At 45.6% G+C, this 18,874-nt stretch overlaps 1 protein-coding gene across 4 annotated transcripts in view; it reads left to right on the top strand.

The window, feature by feature from the left end:
• The window catches only part of JAZF1 (JAZF zinc finger 1), a 332,085-nt gene that overhangs the window by 309,406 nt on the left and 3,805 nt on the right, over positions 1-18,874 (top strand). For all 4 annotated transcript variants that reach the window (XM_079152575.1, XM_079152578.1, XM_079152576.1 and 1 more), the window contains one exon: positions 12,031-12,200. In XM_079152575.1, the coding sequence (XP_079008701.1) occupies positions 12,031-12,200 (170 nt within the window). The remainder of the gene's footprint in view (positions 1-12,030; positions 12,201-18,874) is intronic.

Below are 18,874 nucleotides of genomic sequence, written 5' to 3'. Positions count from 1 at the left end.
ACACCTCTGTACGCTGATACTTCCTCTTGCCTTCTTTCTTTTTTAAAATACCAGCCATGCCCCCATAACCCTTTTCTGGGTCCCAGTCTGCAGTTTGAATATACTGTGCTGGACTCTTGAGTGGAAGTGGGTCCCACAAGGGGCCCGTTACTACAGGAGACCTTTACATTAAACCGCCATGAGTCCTTAGCAGCAACTGGAAAGGCGAGGGGAAAGAAGTATGTTTTAGTCCCTAATAGGGAGACAGACGGTGGGACTGGGGCCAGGATTGGGGAGGGGGTCCCTAAGATCCCCGCTGTCCTGAAGAGATGTTTTTTCTTGCTGTTCAGGGGTTGGTTAGTTGTTTGTTCCTAAAAATATGGGCAATTTTAGCAATGGAACTTGAAACACACTTGGAATCAGTGAAAGAGATGAGACGGCATTTTCTTGGGCTTCTTGAGCTGTGCTTTCTCCCCTGACCAGGGTGGAGAGTTGGTCAGGCCTGGCGACCAACAAGAGAAGCCCACTAGGGGGCAGTAATGGAACCACACTGTGCCCAGGACTTGACCAAACTGAACAGCTTGAGAGGCAGGCAAGCGCTGCTTTGGGTTTCACAAGGACAAAAGAATGAGGAGACAGTCATAATGTGCTTGTGAAAAAGGGACCCAGATTTTTCTGTTTGTTTCTTTTCATCTTTTTTTTTTTTTTTTTTTTTTTTTTTGAGAATATGGCTATTGAAATACAGAATTTCTTACTATTGCTTTGTGGAATTGTTTTAAATTCTAAATTTCTGATTCTTAGAAGACATTAATTTGAAAAGCCTTGGTCTTGAGCATGGGTCATGAAGTTAGGGTAACATCCCTCCACCTCTCTGAGGGAGGATGAGGGAGAGGGGAAAAGACCCAGTCTGCCCCATTAGATACCCCAGGAGGGGTGTTTTTAGTCAGCTTTTTCACTGCTGTGACTGACTTGACCAGCACAACTGTGGAGGAGAAGTTTATTTGAGGGCTCACAGTTTCAGAGGTCTTAGTCCACGAAGGCCAGCTCCATTCCTCAGGGCTCATGGCGGGAGAGTGTGGCAGAGGGAGGCAGCTCGCATCATCAGGACGCAGAGAGAGTCTCCACTGTGGAGATACAAAATATATACCCCATAGCCACGCCCCCAGTTCCCACCTCCTCCGCCACACCCTACCGGTTCAGTTTCCACTCAGTTAATCCCATCGGGATTAATTCACTGATTGAGTTGACTCTTACAACACAGTCATTTCTCAGAACCTTCTTGCACTGTCTCACATATGAGCTTTTGGGGGATACCTCACATCCAAACCATAACAAGGGGGGGTTCCTGGGGTGTGTCTGGAGAAGGACAGGCGACTTTGGTGTGCAGGTACCAAGGGCAGACCTCCCCAGGGTGGTGACATCTGAGCTGAGACCCCCTGAGTGCTAAGCAGCTCCCTGTGAAAAGCTGAGAGAGGACTGTCCAAGGATAAGGGACCACGAAGGACAAGCCCTGCAGGGGCACCAGCTCAGCATTTTACAGGCACTTGGCCTCTACTTCAGGGTGGGGAGAAGAGCGCCATCAGAGTAAGCCTGGTGTGGTGGACAAGGAGACCCACAGGCATCACAAAAGGGAGGGAGGAAGGAGGACAGACAGGGAAGGGAATGAGCTTTTAATTGTCCATAAGCAGAGGAAATAAATTTAAAAGTTATTTTGGAATTACTGCTGGGAGCATCTGCTAGTGTTAAGCTGAATATGTCATCAGTGAGCTTAGGATGACCAGGAGAAAGAAGCTGTCCTGCAGACAGCTGCCCTACCCCGTAGCAGACCTCACGTGGGACTGTAGACCGCCACCCCAGCACCTTGCTCTTGACCTTGGGGTATTCCCTACTGAAAGGAAAGAGGGTGACCCATGACTTGGGGTGGGAGTGATACAGCCAGGGCCTGGAGCTTTGGTCATTGCCAGAAAGGAGATACTTCCAAGGAACCCAGGGACCCACCCCCAGGTGAAAGATGGCAGTTTGCACATACACATGCTCCTAAAATGTCAGGAAGGGAGTTCAAACTTTCAACCCATAAAGACAAAGACTCAGAGGAGACAGCAGCAACAAAAAGCACGGAACCTGGAAGCAAATGGACGAGAAGCAACTGTCTAACAGGCTGGCATGAGTGCAGAAGAACGCTGACTTGGGCCACATGATCCAGAATGCCGCAAGAATTAGAGCAACGCGAGGGCACGCGAAGTCTACTGAGCAGTTGAAAATGTTCTCAGGAGGATCGTGGTAATGACGGTACTACCCTGAAGATACAGAGGCCATTGATTGTATGCTTCAAATGGGTGTGTTGTGTAGCATGTGGGTTATATTTTAATGAAGCTGATACATACATGTGTGTGTATGCACAAATATATATGATTTTTTTAAGAAGTTGGAGCAAGAGATACCTCTAAATGTGGGGATGTAGGTGAGACTGAAATGAGAACTGGTTGTAAGTCTCTGTTGGGTATAGCTTCCTTCTTCCCCAGCCCTGCAAGGAAGCAGCTGGACAGGTGTTTCTCCCTCCTGCAACAAAACACTGGAGATCAAGGCTCTGGAGAGTCTGAACCACAGACACTGGGCAGCGCTAGGGCCATGGCATTTCTGAGAATTGGGATGCTGAGAGAAGACAACTCCTTCCCCTGTGGTAGAATCCCTCTCCTCCCTCCCGCCTCCAGGAACCCGTCAGCCCTGGAGAAAAGGCTGTAGATGCCACCGGGGCAGCCCCAGCCAGGTCACCCTGGGGACGGTCCACTTGGCAGCCCCGCCCACACCCTGCAGCCAGTGAGCTCCTTAGGCCTCTCACTCAAATATGAGTAGACAGACAAGCGAGATCCTGAAGGCCTGAGATGAACATCACCAGCCATGCAGAAGAGGGAGCCATGAAGATGGAAGAGCAGGGAGCAGGAGAAATACAAGCCAACTCAGACCACCTCCCGGGGTGGGAGAAGGTGTGTGCAGGGACAGAACCAGGTGGAGCCTTAGAAACTAAAACATGACTGCAGACACGAAGGCCTTTGTACAAAAGCGAGACAGAAATGTTTTAATCTCCCAGAAGGAGGAGAAAAGAAAAAAATCAAAACACGGAAGTGTGAAGAATATTAGAGGATTAGTCCAGGAGGTATAACACTTGAATAAAAGGAGTTTCCAGAAAGACAGATAGGCCAGAGGAGAGGGGATCGTTAAGATAAAAAAAAAAAAAGATTCAAAGAAGTTTCCCAGAAATGAAGGACAAGAGCAGCAGGTGAATGAGTCCTCAGCACAGTGTGGTACCGGCAGGCAGGGACAGTGAGAAGTAGCACATGAGCTCCACGTCAGGTGCCTGGGGCAGGGGACCCCTAGCAGCCCCAGAAGCTGGACCTGGAGCCCTCTGTTGACCCAGGGAAAGGAGAAGCCCCTGGGAAATGCCTGCCAGAGGCAGGACAGACATTCAAGGTTGCAAAATTCACCTGTGGACTCAGGCAGGACATAAAGAAATGGAATCTCTGGGCAGGGGTCAGCTGCACAGGACAGGCAAAGGGAACCCCAGGAAGACCTGGAGGGCAATGGTCTGATTGGAGCAAGAGTGTGGAGCATGTCAGGAGAGAGTCTCTCAGGAAAAAAGCCAGGGGGGCGGGCTGCTTGATGGGTTCACACCCATGGGGAGGTTGATAGTTCCATTGAGCTTTCCGAGTGGACTCGAGGAGCACAGGCTGTGGAGCCAGACGGCGGACTGCCACGGGGGAGCTCTGTGGCTTTAGGAAAGTTATTCTGCCTCTCTGAGCTGCTGTTTGATGTAAATCTTAATACCCAGCTCAAAGGACGGTTGTGAGTCTTGAATGAATTGCTAGGTGGTGCTTCAACCTGGGCCTGACGTACTGTGAGCCCCAAGTGAGCGTCTGTTTCTCCATGGTGAGGAGGATCAAGGTGAGAGATGGCAACAACATAGGCCATAGAGTGGCATCTGTTAACTCTGAGAACAATAAAAATGTGAGTACATTTCTTTACCTGGCTCTGTGTCATCAAAATGCAAACACTGAATATGTGACACCAAATATGAGAATGAAACTCTGTTGGGGGGGGCAGAGCAGGAGGCGGCTTGGGAGGATGTGTAAGATTGAAATTCCTCCCTTGCATTTTAGGAAATCGGCAGCTGTCCAAAACCCAACATCAAAAGCCAGCCGTAGAGGCAGGTTATTTGGAAAGGGGAGGGAGATGCCAGGTGAAAGGCGGGGGTGGGGGCAGGATCCCTCTCTTTCATGAGAAGCTTCACAAAAGTGACTTTTTCCATATACAGATACAACTGATTAAAGAGAAGAAATTTTATATTAAGAAGACATTCGTAGGGAAATGATGAGAGGACAGAGGTGGTCACCTAAAGTGACTCCCCTGATCGAGCTGTGGTAATGACTGGTAGTGAACTGCATCCGTGGAAATCTGTGACTCCAAAGTGACATTTGAAATGGGAAGGTAATAGAAACTCACTAAAAAATAGCTGCAGTATAAAACTGGTAAAAATTGAGTTGCCTAGGTGGCCTTGTGTTCTGCAAAGTTGATTTGTTTATTAAACACAGGTGTTTTCTTCTCCATCTCCATGAGCAGATAGGCAGGAAATTGTGAGCAAGCCTCGTAGTTCTAGGAAAAGAAAGAACTGGGACAAGACTAGGAAAGGGTAGCCAAGAGCCTTGGCGGAAGGGGACTCAGAGTGCTCGCAGTGCTGGCGAGATGGGGCTGTGGCTAGGCTGAGGGAACACCTGGTCCCCAGGAGACGTGATCTCCAGTGACCCTTGTAATTACACGGAGGGTATTAAAGTGGTGAGAAAGACGTGGGCTTTGAAAGTCCCGTTTATGGAGAAGCAGACCTTGACAAAGTACCCTGAAAGTCCAGCCCAGGAAATAACCATAGGCTCCCTCATGAAGCGTTTTGTTCTGTATTGTGACCAAGAGTCAGTGGGTCAGTCACCAAGAACCTCCACCTTCTGCTGGCCTGAGATCAACTCTTTCTTTTTGGTCTTGCCAGATTCTTGAAACCTCAGGAAGGTCAAAGTTAGTATAGAAATAATGAAAAAATAAATCAGATCACTAGAACCAACTTGTATAATGGTTTGAGTATAGGTTTTGTAGTCACTGTGAGCATTTGTTGGGTCTGAATGTCTTTAAGGTATTTCAAAGCTTAAGCTGGATATGGTGGCACACCATAGTAGTCCCAGACTTGGGAGGCTGAGGCAGGAGAATTGAAAGTGTGAGTCCATCCTGGCAACTTAGTGAGACCTTGCTCAAAATGAAAAATGAAAGTGAACTAGGGATGTAGCTTAGTGGTGGATCCCTGGATTCCAACCCAGTACCACCTGAATGAATAAATAAATTACACACACACACACAATAAAGTTCATCTTAAAGTTTTTAATCATTATTTAATATGCATAAGAGCATTTTATTTTAAAAGCATGTTTTTATTTAATAGTATCTGAATATTTAGAAATATGTGTTAAATAAATTTATAGATATAAGCATTTAGCAGTAAACCAAGTACAAATAGTTCTTAAGTTTTCTTATTTGAAAAAAATCATTCTTCAAATGTTAGAGATGCAGGCAACTGGGAGATAGAGTAAGGCGGTGGGTTGCGTTTTGCTTTGGGAAATCACTGGAGGGTTTTAAGCAGGGGAGTGAATTTGTTTTAAAGAATTGTGGTGGTGTCAAGAGAGGAGGCTGTGTAGTCTTGGGTCCCCTTCCACCTCTAAATGAATTCATTCATTTGACAAACACACAGTCATGCTCCTTATGTGCACGCACTGCCCTGGGCATTGTGAGATAATCAAAGTTAATGACAAAGGGTCTCCAAACACAGTAAAAGAAACTGACAGAGTCCAGCAACCTTCAGAAAGGGTGAAGTCCTAGGCCGCTGTAACTTTTGGCTTGGAGAACCAGGACGAGTTACACATTAAAGAGTAGATGGGAGATCAACTTCCCAGGAATGAACTGAGGCCCAGCCACAAGGAAGTGAAGAATTTTCCAGGCACGGCACGTGGTTCCCTCAGCCATTAATGTGGTTTTCATCATAATCATCTGTTGCCAGTTCATTTAGACTAGTGTTACTTCAACTCTGATAAAGTGGATCAGTACCAATAAAGCTAAATTATACTGATAAATCTATAAGGAAGAAAGGCAACTCTTTGCTAATATATTTGCCAGAATCTGACACCCTAGGAGAATTTTAATTTGCTGTCACTGCAGTTACCACTTTTGCATCAATATTAATGATTTGTGTTATAAAAAAAAATGTGGCATATTGGGTTTCTGGAAAAGGTTGACTTATTTTATCTATGTGTCACTGTCTTATGACTACAAAGAATGAAAACAGGGTTGACCATCCGCAGAGATAAAGGGCTCAGCAGAGGGAAGTGAGGCAGAGGTTGGAGGAAGAGGAAGATCTGAAACTGCTCATGACAAGTGAGAAGGCAAGTGGCCGCAGCAGCAGCTGGCTGGGCTCGTACGCAGTGACGTGTGCTTGGCCCAGGTGGGCAGCCAAGGCCAGGGTTGCGTGAGTGTGTGTGTGTATACCTGCGTGCAGGAGTTCTACATCACATTGAGGTTTTCTAATGTGATTCACAAAACTGACTTTTTTGTTTTTGTACCAGAGATTGGCCAAGGGGTGCTTAACCACGAAGCTACATCCCCAGCCCTTTATTTTTTTATTTAGAGACAGGGTGTCACTGAGTTGCTTAGGGCCTCACTGATTTGCTGAGGCTGGCTTTGAACTCACCATCCTCCTGCCTCAGCCTCCTGAGCCTCTGGGATTACAGGTGTGTGCCACTGTGCCAGGCTACAAAACTGACTTTTTACCTCCTTCCAACAGCCAGTAGAAGTTTCTCATTAGTCCTGTAGAATGAAAGAGCCTTATCACAGAATCCTATCTACTAGTTTTTTGATTTCCCAAACTGAATGCTGACATGAACATTTGAGGCCATATGTGAGTGTCCCTCAGCTCCTGTCGTGCGCACTCAGGCCTGCACAGTGGTGACTGTGGAGAATAAAACTGTTATCCAAGGAGGATTCCTGGCTGCCCGTCTTTACGTGTGATGTGGCAGGTCGAATCACATTTTCTTGTAGAAACTCTAACATTAGCAAATGCCATTTTTTCATTGACTAATCATATCCATGACTAAGAAGAGCCTGTAAAAAACAACTCGCAGGGCTCTCTTTGAGAGGCTGGACTGCTGGGTTGCTGTGTCCCGCTGCCACAGGACAACCTGCTGCTTCTCTTCCTATGTGCTCCCGCACCACAGACCACAGATGGCTTTGAGTGACTCACACAGTATCCAATTTCTTCTCCCCCCCGCACGTCTCTAGGACTTGCTTTGTCTGAGGCACCTTTGTCCCCCGTACAGGGGATGTTCCATTGGAAAATAAAGGAGCTTGAACTCGGGAACCGCAGTCCTGAATAGCAGTCTTCACTGGGCCTCTCTAACCAGGTGATTTGGACACATCCCTCACCCCCCGTGTCCCAGCTTTCCACTCTGTCCAGTCAGGAAGAGAGACTGGCGACAAGGAAAGCACCCTTCCGAGGACCAGGTTCATAGGTAGCCCCAGACCCAAATGGCAGCACCTTCTATTTCCAGAAACACCTGTGTAAAATAAAATTGGTGCATTCTTTTTTTTTTTTTTGCAGTGCTGGGGATCGAACCCAGGGCCTTGTGCTTGCAAAGCAAGCATTCTACTGACTGAGCTATCTCCCCAGCCCAAAATTGGTGCATTCTTAAGCAGCTGCAATTCTTATTATAAAAAGACAACACATAAGCACAGGTAGGTTTAAGTTTATAGGCACATGCCAGAATTTTGGGAGCAGATATCTTAAAGCAAAAGGAAGCCAAATGAAAAAGCAGGTATTTTGGCTACCATGCCACTCCATGTTCCTAAGGTCATATTCTGCCCATTTGTGTGCTGAAGACTAATGGGGCATATGGGAGAGCTAGGGTTGGACCAGACCCTCAAAACCATGGAACTTGGTCATCAGAGAATCAACACAAGCAATAATCATCCTACTAAAAATGAACACCAGGCTGAATCCCCATGGTGGTATCTATGTAGCCTCATCACAACCTGCTAATCTCAGCTGGCTGGGATGTGCCCCATGTGACCCTGCAGCTAGCCTTAAAGCCATACTTAGAAACAGATTTCAGCCTTTGCTTTTGGACAGACTGGGAAGGCCGTGACAGGCTGGTACCCTTACGTTATCTGACGTGAGCATTTGCAAGCTGGCCTCAAAGAGAGGTGCAGGGAGGAGATATTAAGTCTTTATATTGCTTTATTAAAATTATTAGTACACAGATTAAGATATTTGTCTTCACTGCTCTGCATGGGTTTTATATGGTAATATATGAGTATATACACTTATGGCATTTATATTTAAAATATTCATAGACTCATACTCGGGGTTCATGACTTTTTTTATTGACTGGGGATATAGAATCAAAACATTGGGAGTTTGGAGGCAGCAGATGAAGCAGATGTGGAAGACGAGTGAGGCTGGGCTTTATTTTCCTCTTTTCTAAAAACATGAGGCTATTAAAGCAAAGGAGAGAGAAAATTGCTCATTTTTATAACTCAGTGTGTGGCTTTTTCATGAATTTAATTCTTTCTAGAGTTCTAAGCTGTTTGAAAGGAGGCTGAGAGCAGATGGTTTGGGTCTCAAACTTTTCTGCAGGACCACTGTGGACTCTGGTGGCAGGTGCTGCAGGAGAGGGCACCAGCATCTGGGCACAGGTGACTTAAGAGTCACTGTGGCCTCTGTGCCCACTGTGGGCGCTCTGGCTGCTGGAAGAAGTGGCTGTTTCAGGCAGGTGACAGTTCTGTTTGATGAAAGGGTGGCATTTGGGGTACAGTAAGGCAAATACAAGGAGATTCCCTACATGTTTCTCTGGTTTTAAAAAGTGGCTGTCCTCAAGAAGAGTCAGGGAATAGTAGAGGCAAAATGAAACAGCTTATGTGTTATTTTATTTATCAAATATCCCCTTAATGTCACATCTCAGACATTGTTCTAAGTACTTCTAAAGACAGGAACTTGGTTATTCTTTACAACAACCTTAAGGGTGGGTACTGTTTTCAGCCCATTTTGCGGATGAGTCTGAAGCTCAGCGAGGTGGTGTCACTTGCCTGGGCTCACATAGCTTGTCAGTGGCAGCACCAGGGCTCCCATGTGCACTCAGGCCCCTGCCTGTGCCTCCAGCCAGGTGTCTGTGACCTCACTGAAATGGGAGGTGGGGGATGCTTTGCTCCGCCTGCACTGAAGAGTAAAAGCAGGCTTGTCCTTTTATTTTTTTTTTTCTTTTTCAATTGTTGCATTTTACACAATAGTGGAAATTGTTAAGAATTCACCCTGCATCTTTTTTTTAACTGGCACATTATAATTTTACACAATAGTGGGAATCCTTACAGATTCACACTGCATTGTCTTGTGTAGGAACTCCCTACCCTTTCAGAACTATATTTAGTTTCAAAATAAGCTTTTCTAAAAATATTATTTTATGTGGAAGTATTACAAAAATGAATTTCTTCTACTGTCTTCCATTTTCTGAGCACTTACTTGTGAGATGGGTGTTCTATAGACATGAATCCTTCCATCTGCCAGGAATGCTCTGCATCCATTTCATTGACCAGAAAGTCCAAGTCAAGTAGCTTGTCTCTCCGCCAGCACAGGACCCCAGGTCTGTAACTGCTCCTCTTTGGTCTTAAACTATAAACAGGTCCATCTTGAACGCCATGCCAAGGCAGCCATTAGGTACACCCAGTACCCTAAGATCTCTCTGGTGTGCCGGTGACTAGGGGCATGTGGCCTAGTTTGCTGGGGACAGTGTGGATTTATGCCTGCTGTCACAGCACTGACCTTGGCTCTCAAAGCACCCAGCTTGAACCATAAGTTATGTGGTCCCTGCTCGCCTCTCTTGGGGCTGGATGCCATGTGGTTTCCAGGCGACTGTGTACATAGCATCAACCCTCAGGGTCTGGTCCCTTTTGATCCAGTAAAGTTTTGAAGTTTTATCTTGTGCTGGGCTTCATTAAGCCCTTGGTTGGTCTGAGGTTCCCCACTCACCCCCCAGTTGTAAATGTTGCATGGTTCTTGGTATTCAGGTTAACAAATTAGCCCAATTAGATGGGTAAATTAGTCATTCTAACTTTCTGAAGTCCTGCTGGAAGAGCTTTGGGAAATAGCATTTATAGTTTTCTAACAAGCAATTTAAAGGACACCAGCATGTGGCATTTGTTTTAAGAGTAAAACGTCTTAAACAAAGCCATACTTAGAAACAGATTTCAGCATTTGCTTTTGGACAGACTGGGAAGGCCGTGACAGGCTGGTACCCTTACGTTATCTGACGTGAGCATTTGCAAGCTGGCTAATTTGGGGAGCTACAGTCAAGTATAGTAGAGCCGACTGAACCACATTTAATCATAAAGCCTCATCTTTGCCAGAATGTTGGGGTCTTTGTTTTTGTACCCCCTGAAATTTCTAGCAGTCTTCAGAAACAGTCTGAATTCGCTTGAGTGTAGATGGGGAATAACCAGCAACTTGCCGGAAGCCGGGAAGGATACCTTCAGAGAAGGCTCGACAGCCTCTGACGTTAGGAGCCAAGAACCAATGTGGGAAAAAGTGACATCCCTTAAGAGTTCACTGAGAATTCATAAGCATTTTAACCTCATGGGGGTTCAGTTTCTGTTGTGTGTAGAATAGTGACAGTGATCCTACCTCATAGGGTTACTGGACGATTAAATGAGATGATGCATAAAATGTGCCTGCAACATACTATAGGCACTCTATAAATGTGAGGTATTTTTCTTCCTTCCTGGATCCTTTCAGTTTTTAGCCTCGGATGTCAACATCCCTGTTCCTGGCTCAACTGCTCTTCAAACAATCTTATTAATGCCTATTAAAATGAAACCCAATAAAAGTGCCAATATTTGGTGTTGAAATAATTGATGTAGCAGAGTGAGCCTGCGAAGCACCCAGACAGGCCCCGGGTGCAATTTAGCCTCACACCTGGGGGACGAATTTCACAACTGTAATTGCTACCATATAATTCTTATTAATGTTGTGCTATAATTCCTATTTATTCCACCGGGCTTGTAAATGTATTAGGACTTGTCAACATATGATTTTACACTGTTTATGATCTGTAGAATTATGTCCTTCAGGGTTGTATTGTGCAAAAGTACAAAATAAATGGTGTCAGGCCTCATTTAAAAAGAGCAAAAAGTGGCTGCTTATCAAGGTGGTCCTCCATCCCTCCTGTCCTGGGGAGGGCAGGAAAGTAGACTTTTATTCGCTTCTTAGCAGAGCCTTTACCTTTTCGAGTATGAGTATCTCCTCTTCTGTCTGAGCCACGTGACTGTGTTGGGTCAACCCTGCCACGGAGTGTGTGTAGCTGGAAGGTAGATAAGTGTGTAGGGAATCGTCCGTCTTCCAGAAGCCAGACCTGTATTCCCACGCTGCATCTTAACCTCAGAGCTCCTGACGTCTCTGCCCACCTTGCTGTAACCCTCTTTCAGTTCCATAAGTGCCTCTTAATCTTCCCGGCTCAAATCCATAAAGCAAAGTTCTGAAATTGATTCCCATTGAAGTGTTAAGTGCTTAGAAGTACAAAATGCAGCCCTCTCCCACAGCTGTTTGCGTTTACTAGGCTAGAAAGTCATAAAACGAAAGGGGACAGAATTCTTCCCACTGGGACATCAGGCACTACGTTGCGTGTGTGGAGAGGGGTCTGTCATCGTCAGTTATTTCTGTCCCGGCCTCCAAGCCCTCCCAGGGCCTTTGCAGCCACAGGTTGGCCTGCCATAGAATACAGTTCTTGCTCAGCTAGTTCCTGGCCCTGAGTTGTTGGGAGGCCTTTAACCTGGTCTTCTCACAAGACTGCCAGGGAATACCTGCTGTCCCTCTGGGCCTTCAGTCACAGCTGTCCTGCCCTGCCAGTCTTCCTGGCCCCAGGGCAGCTGGGGCCAAACTGTGGGGAGGGACCGCTCCTGACAGCCCTTGCTCTTCTCCTGCAGGCAGTGAGTATGACGAGGAGGAGGTGGACTACGAGGAGTCTGACAGCGATGAGTCCTGGACCACAGAGAGTGCTATCAGCTCAGAAGCCATCCTCAGCTCCATGTGCATGAATGGAGGGGAAGAGAAGCCTTTTGCCTGCCCGGTTCCTGGATGTAAAAAGAGATACAAGGTAAAGGAGGTGCCGCTCCACCTGGCATAACTGCCTGGAAACAGTCGCTTGTAAGCCACCCTTCTTTATTCAGAGAGTGCCAGCCCTGGGTCCAAGGGAGACGTGGCCTCCTACGCGTTGCTGGGCAGATGGCCGCAACACACATGCATGCCAGGGCTGCCCTCTGGTGAATGCTGCCTGGGGGCTGAGGGTCTTTGATGGGGATTTCCCTTTCATTAACCTGTCTGGAAACTGGAGGTCAAAGAGATCTTCTGCAAGAGGGTGATGCCTTTCAGGCTTTAAATTCTTGTCATCTTGGGGCCTGTCAATATCCAATGTGGAAGCTGGGGCCAGCTCAGCAGTGGAGCCCAGTCCTGAGTTCCATTTCCAGCACAGCAAAACAAAGCAAGTGTGCCCACCTATTCTTTTGCCAAATACCTTCCCCAATGGATGGCTCTCCAGGTGGCTCACAGAAGGACACTTTAAAGTCATAAAAGCCCCAGGCAACTCACAGACCTTTTGGAAAATGTGGCAGGGTGTTCACCTTCCAGCTGAGGCCGTTCTTGCTCCCTTTCAACTGGCATGAAAGGGGATGGGGAGCAAAAAGTGCTTTGATTTTCTCACCAAACTACCCACTTCACCTTGAGCCTCCACCTGTCCACCTGTCTCTACAGGCCTGACTCTGGGTGTCATGGGCAGCCAGGGGTGCTAAGTTTCTATTAAGAAAACTCAGGGACAAAGCAATGAGAACTGTGTACAATAAATACTCAAGTGTGGGTCCAGAGGTCACTTAAAAACAAAATTGCAAACTTTCCCAAGTGTTAGCAGCTTTTTAAAATACAGCTGTGAAATATAGATATAAAAATCAGAAACATACCTGTCCTTAATGACAGGCTAATTTACCTATGGCTCAGCAGACTGAATTAAAAAGACAAAGACTTGAAAGATGTGAGCACTTCTTACATTGCTCCTTAAACATGTTTCTGAACACTTAAAAAATCTCAATATTTTTTATCCCAGTTACTGATTAAAAAAAAAAAGCATGAAACAAATGCATCACATGAGTAGCTGGTCTGAAGTTTCACCTGATCCAGGTACTGTTAGAATTTTATCAGGCAAAGTCAAGATGCTCTTTGTTTAAACTAAAATGCAAACCCCAAGATGCAGATGCCAGAACCCTACCAGGGATTCCTGAAGAGCTGCTGCCTTCAGATCAGTGTGTCTCAGAATGTGTACAACAGGAGGCATGGAGGTGGCAGAGGAGAGCAGCGCCACCAGTTGCCCCAAGATACAAAACGCCAAGGACATGTCCAATGAGCTCATTCCAGAGTGCAGCTCTGCACTGCAGAAAGAGGTTTCCCCCCCACCTCCTCCTCCTATTTCACAGTAGAAAAAGCTAGATAGAGCGGGCGCAATTGTGTCCTGTCTACCCTGGATGCCCACTGTCTCCATGTCAGCTGTTCTTCCTCACTTGTGTCTTGCTGCCCTTGCTCAAGTGCCTTGACACCGTTGAAGCAATGTTTCGTATAAAAAGAAGGTGGAGTAATAACGTATACTGAAACTGACCAAAAAAAAAACAAGAGTACTTATAAACTCCACCCTTCGATCTGGCCCAAGAGGGTGAGTCATTCTTTCCCATCTCTACCTTCATTTTCCTTTTCTTGTTCATATCCTTTCCCCCTAGTCATTTCTGGGTTTTGGTCATTATCCTTTGCTTTTATTTCTCCTGGGTTTCTAGCAACTTACTCCTTTTCAGTTGCCTGGGTTGGTGAGGGTGAGTATTCTACTTCTAAAGTCAAGAGAAGATTTAGTGAACCTCAGCCTGCAAAGTCCACCAGCGATGGTACCATTAACTGTCAGATGACACGGGTGGCAACTGTCCTGATTCCCCAGAGGGAAGTGTTTCCTTTCTGAGTAAGAATGCCGGGTAAGAATACACAGGAGGAGAACTAACATGCAACTAGTACTCCTAACCATATGCTGAAGACAAGTATCGTTGTGATCCCTAAAACTTCAGTTTGACTCTGGGAGCTATTGGCTGCAGCGCAGTGCTATTCTCTAGTCAGGTATTATTTCCTCTTGTGTATTCCATGTTTGTTGGCTTTGGTATTGGTGAGGGCTGGGTGGTAATGAGCTCGTGTATCATGAAGTCAGGCAGAATCCAGAAGTGCTAGCTTTTTTTTTTTTTTTTTTTTTAATTCCTGGGGCAAGTCAGACTTTTAAAATTCCTCATTGTTTGTTGGCCCGGAGTCTCTGACCAGTTAAGTCTCTAGGATACTGTGTCAGGAACAGCTCTTCCTATGTCATTGGCATTGACACTGTTGAGAGAAAATGAGATATCTCACCTCCCCAATCACACTGAGTAGGAAACGAGAGGGAGCCAGGAAGAGGTTCAAGTCTGCATTTCCCCCCAGGGTACTTCCAGTGCCTAGTATGCCTCTTTTATTTTGTAGAAGAAAAATACCCTTTTTCCTCAATCCTCCTGAGTTTTTAGTTTTAACAGATCCCTATAACAAAAGACAGGCTAATAAGAGAAAAGCAAACAGGAGTTTATTCATGGGAAACTCTAAGGGAATGAGTGAGTACTTTTCAAAAAGATAGCTTTGAATTCTAGCTCAGGTAGTATCTTCACCAAAGAGCGAAGTTTTGGAGAAGAGCCAAGTCTCTGGGGCAAAAATTTGTGGAAAGGCAAAGAAATGGCCAATAAAAGCTGGTTTGTAAAGCTTGCAAGCATAGATGTCTCAGGTGCCATCCCCAGGCCTAGAAATCCAGGCCTTGTCTACAGTGGTTGACCTTCGTTCCTCTTGGAAGAGAGGGAAGATGGAATATTCTTTGTTTTTGTTAAAGTGTGTCCTGTTTGAGGCGGAGGGAGAGCAGGGAGCTTGTCTGTACCAGCTGCTTTATGTTCATGAGCTCAGTAGTCCTCACTGGGCTGAGGCACGTTTTGGGGTGACACTTTGTGATCTCCCACAGTTTCCTCTTTCCATGAGTACGTCTCATTGTAACTCTGCCTTTTTCAAGGCACAGCCCGAGTGCCTTCTCTGGGCACTTTGCCAGTCTCCCAGGCTCCAACCTGTACTGAGGTGCTGATTCTCTGCCCTTCTTGCCAAGTGTCCTGGTGCTGCTGGCAGGGACTTTCCACACTGAGGTGCTGGCTGTCACATTACAGCTCACAGTCCTCTCAGCACCCAGCACAGGTCTTGGTTGTGACAGATCATCTGAGGACCAAGGAATAAAGGTGTAATATTTGGGGAAGAGGCAAACGGGATCCCTGCTGATCACTGGAACCCCAAAGTGGTGGTGAGACTCATGCTTACAAATATTTCCTGGATGCTCTAGGCTGGGAGTACTGGCCCCACTTTGGTGCTGTTCCACTTCTCTTCTGACTTCGGGCCAGAGAGCAGACACCACCCTGCCTCGCCCCACCTCTCCTTATGAAAAGGTATAAAAAATGGGCGCAAGGGCTTTAAGGAATTTTCCTCTTGATAATTTGTATGTTCTAGTGGTGATGATTAGATACTTTCAAGAAATAAAGCTGAACTAGTCGCCCACCCTATTTCTGTGCTGCACAGAGGATGCTGGTTGTTTCACAACACAAAGGTGGACAGACTGACCTTTTGCTACCTAAATATAGTAGGGCAAGTCTGTAGCCAGGGGTTTTTCCACAAGAGGGCACTGGATAATTCCCTCCCTGGATGGATCCAAATCCCCTAAGGGTAATATAACTAGATAGCAATTTGGCAGTAAATAACTGGAGCTTTAAAAATGTTCAATATCTTTAGCTTCCTAATTCTTTTGGAAATTGATTCTGGGCTGGGGTGTAGCCCAGTGGTATGATGATCGCCTAATATGTGTCAGGGCTTGGTTCAATACCCAGCACTGCAAAATTTAAAAAATTACCCTAAGCATGTCATCAACAATGATTGAGGTACAAGGAGTTCATCACGTAAAGTCAGCCCACATTGGGAAATACTTATCTTCTAATGGAATTCCGCCATCCCACAAACAAAACAAATACAAAACAAAAAAACTCTGCCATTAAAAAAAATTCCTATTTTCAAGAAATAGTTAACGATGAGGGAATGCTTACAAAATAACGTTTATTACTACATACACGAACACTGAAAAAAATACAGAAATTTTTCTTTTTCGTGCTTTCCTGCTATTTTCTAAACTTTTACCTCATATTAAAAACAGACTAATCATCAGGAGAAGACAGACATGATCTTCTTTTCCTAGAAACCCTGCCTGACTCACCCTGCACACCATGTTGCCACCCAGCATTCTGGGGCTAGTGGAGGGTCGCCAGACTGCTACAAGTGGTTTCACTTTTAACCACCACCCTCCCTGCAGCTGCTGTTCCTCACATTCCTTTCTCCCTAAATCCCCAACTTCATCTTCTCCTTTTATGTAGAATATCAAGGTCCTTGGGAATTGAAAGTTATGGTTTTCATATTTAGGGCGTGTGTCACAACTGTGCATAAGCCCCAGTACTGACAACAAATTTCAAACACAGTGAAGGACAGAACAGCTCACCTAAGTGTCTGGACTTCAGGTTTCATGATTTAGAGTAGAATTTTTGGAGTAGCCTCTAAACTGCTTGTTGTCCACTGATTGGCGTAATTCCATAGTAGGGGCAGGTAGTTCCTGATGGCAGAAAGTCTACCCAAGTCCTCCATTATCCTCCTGGCCTCCCCTCTTTCTTCACATGCTATCCTAATATCAAAACATCATTGTAATTCACTTTTCTCCAGACTGAGTATTCTAGAACTCATCTGGTAAGGGGTTCCAAAGACCATCAGCTGGCTGGTCTAACTACCAAGTATCTAGCACTTCAGGAGGATGTATGAAGGTAGTATGGAGTACAGAATTGACCACCACCAGGTTCCCGTTCCACTTCTACTTCAGCGGTTGTGTGATCTTGGGCAAGTCGCTGCCAATTCCCTCTTCTACAAAACGTCTTAATCCATTGACATCAAGTGCCTATTCTTAGTAAATGTTAAGAACTTTTGCCCTTTCAAATCTTAATTCTCTTTTTTCTTTTCAAAGACCAGAGAATTCAATCATTTCATTTGCAAGTTGCCTATCATTATTTATATTATTAGTACTTTTGAAAAATCAAACTTCTTTCAGGATTGATAGTTGGAAGCCTCAGTGACTTTTTAGAGCTGCTCTTCCAGTTACCTGTGTGAATGGATGGATGGATGAATTCTTAAGAACAGTCAGATTTGACCTTGTACTAACACTTGTGGTAACAGTATCCCATTGGCATGTATGAACTTGTTAAATCACAGTGACAAAAATAAAGGAATGGTAGGGTCTTTGGCCAACCCTGAAAATAGTAATTTCCCAAACAGACTGGCTTTCTGATTCTTCCAGAGTGATAAAGGCACTGTGTAGGGCTATGTCTTCCTTCACACAGCCAGACCACAGCTCAGTTTACATTCAAGTTGGGAAGAGGCTGCAGAGCCTGCTGGCATCACCCGACTCTGGCTTGTGTGACTTTTGTACCACTCTGGATCTGGTTTCCCTGTGGACTGGCTTTAGCAATTTCTGGTTTCAGACTTCCCCAAACCTAATTTGTCATGAAAACACAGACCTGCTTGGAGTTATCTAGGCCCTGCTGCTTCACTATGCCTTTTTACTTCATGGTTAATGCTCTTTCCCTTATTTTGACCAAGTGTGAGTAGTAGTGGGTACAGGATTAACTAGATTATTAATGATCCATCTTATAAAAACAGGACATGAAATGTTTAGTAACCACAGAAAAGGCCCCCTACTAGGTGTTCAGTGAATATCCATTAAACAAACAGGATATTCACAAGCAGGCAGATACCCACACGTCCATCTGTTAGCTAGGGGATGACTTTCTACCAGTCTTTTTTCTAATGATCATCAAAGTATCACTCTGTTGTTCTCCCCTTCTTCCCAAAAGGCGCTGTGCGCGCACACATACACAGCGTAAAGACTTTACCTTCCACAGTACTGTAAATCGGTCTGGCTGGGTAGCTCTTGCTGAAGCTGCAGTAAGACTTCGTCTGGGCTGGCGTCATCCGAAGGCTAAACCCGGCTGAATACATAAATTGGCCTCTTCACTTATGTGCCTGTGCCTCAGCTGGGGTGGCTAGAACAGCTGGGTGCCATCAGAACACATCTAACCATGTAAGGTCAGTCTGTCTGATTCTGCCACTTCTATCCTCCCCATTTCCTGCCCCAGCAATCTCTGCTCTCCCATCCTAACTCTTGAACAAGACTGGTAGGGTGCTTCCTCACCCTGAGAAAGGATGGATGCAGGGAGGACAAGGGACAAAGGTACAGACAGCCCAAGCCAGGTGTTTGGGACAGAGGCTGTTGTCCTTCTACTTTAGGTTTCTGAACAACCTTGAGACTGAACACAGCCATATGGTGGCTATCTGACACCTTTGGGTTCAGCAAGTCCAACAGAGTTCTCTATTGTCGGGTTTTTAAAACATTAAAGTGCATACAAATCTTTAAGAAGAAAAATGTAATAGTAACAACCACAAAACCAATATATTCAATAGCAATCCCCTCAACCTTTTCCTGAATAGCGAGACGTGCACTGGGAAACACTTTCCTAACAAGCTCGTTCACTCAGCATTTACTACATGCCAGGCACTCGGTTACTGACCAAACATCAGCAGGAGGCTTCCCAGCTTTTTGAGAGCTCATTAAGG

The sequence above is a fragment of the Sciurus vulgaris genome, assembly GCF_902686455.1.
Source record: "Sciurus vulgaris genome assembly, chromosome: 8".
In the NCBI taxonomy this organism is placed as follows: Eukaryota; Metazoa; Chordata; class Mammalia; order Rodentia; family Sciuridae; genus Sciurus; species Sciurus vulgaris.
Note: the sequence above shows the minus strand (reverse complement) of the source record. Positions and strands in the feature narration are given on the sequence as shown.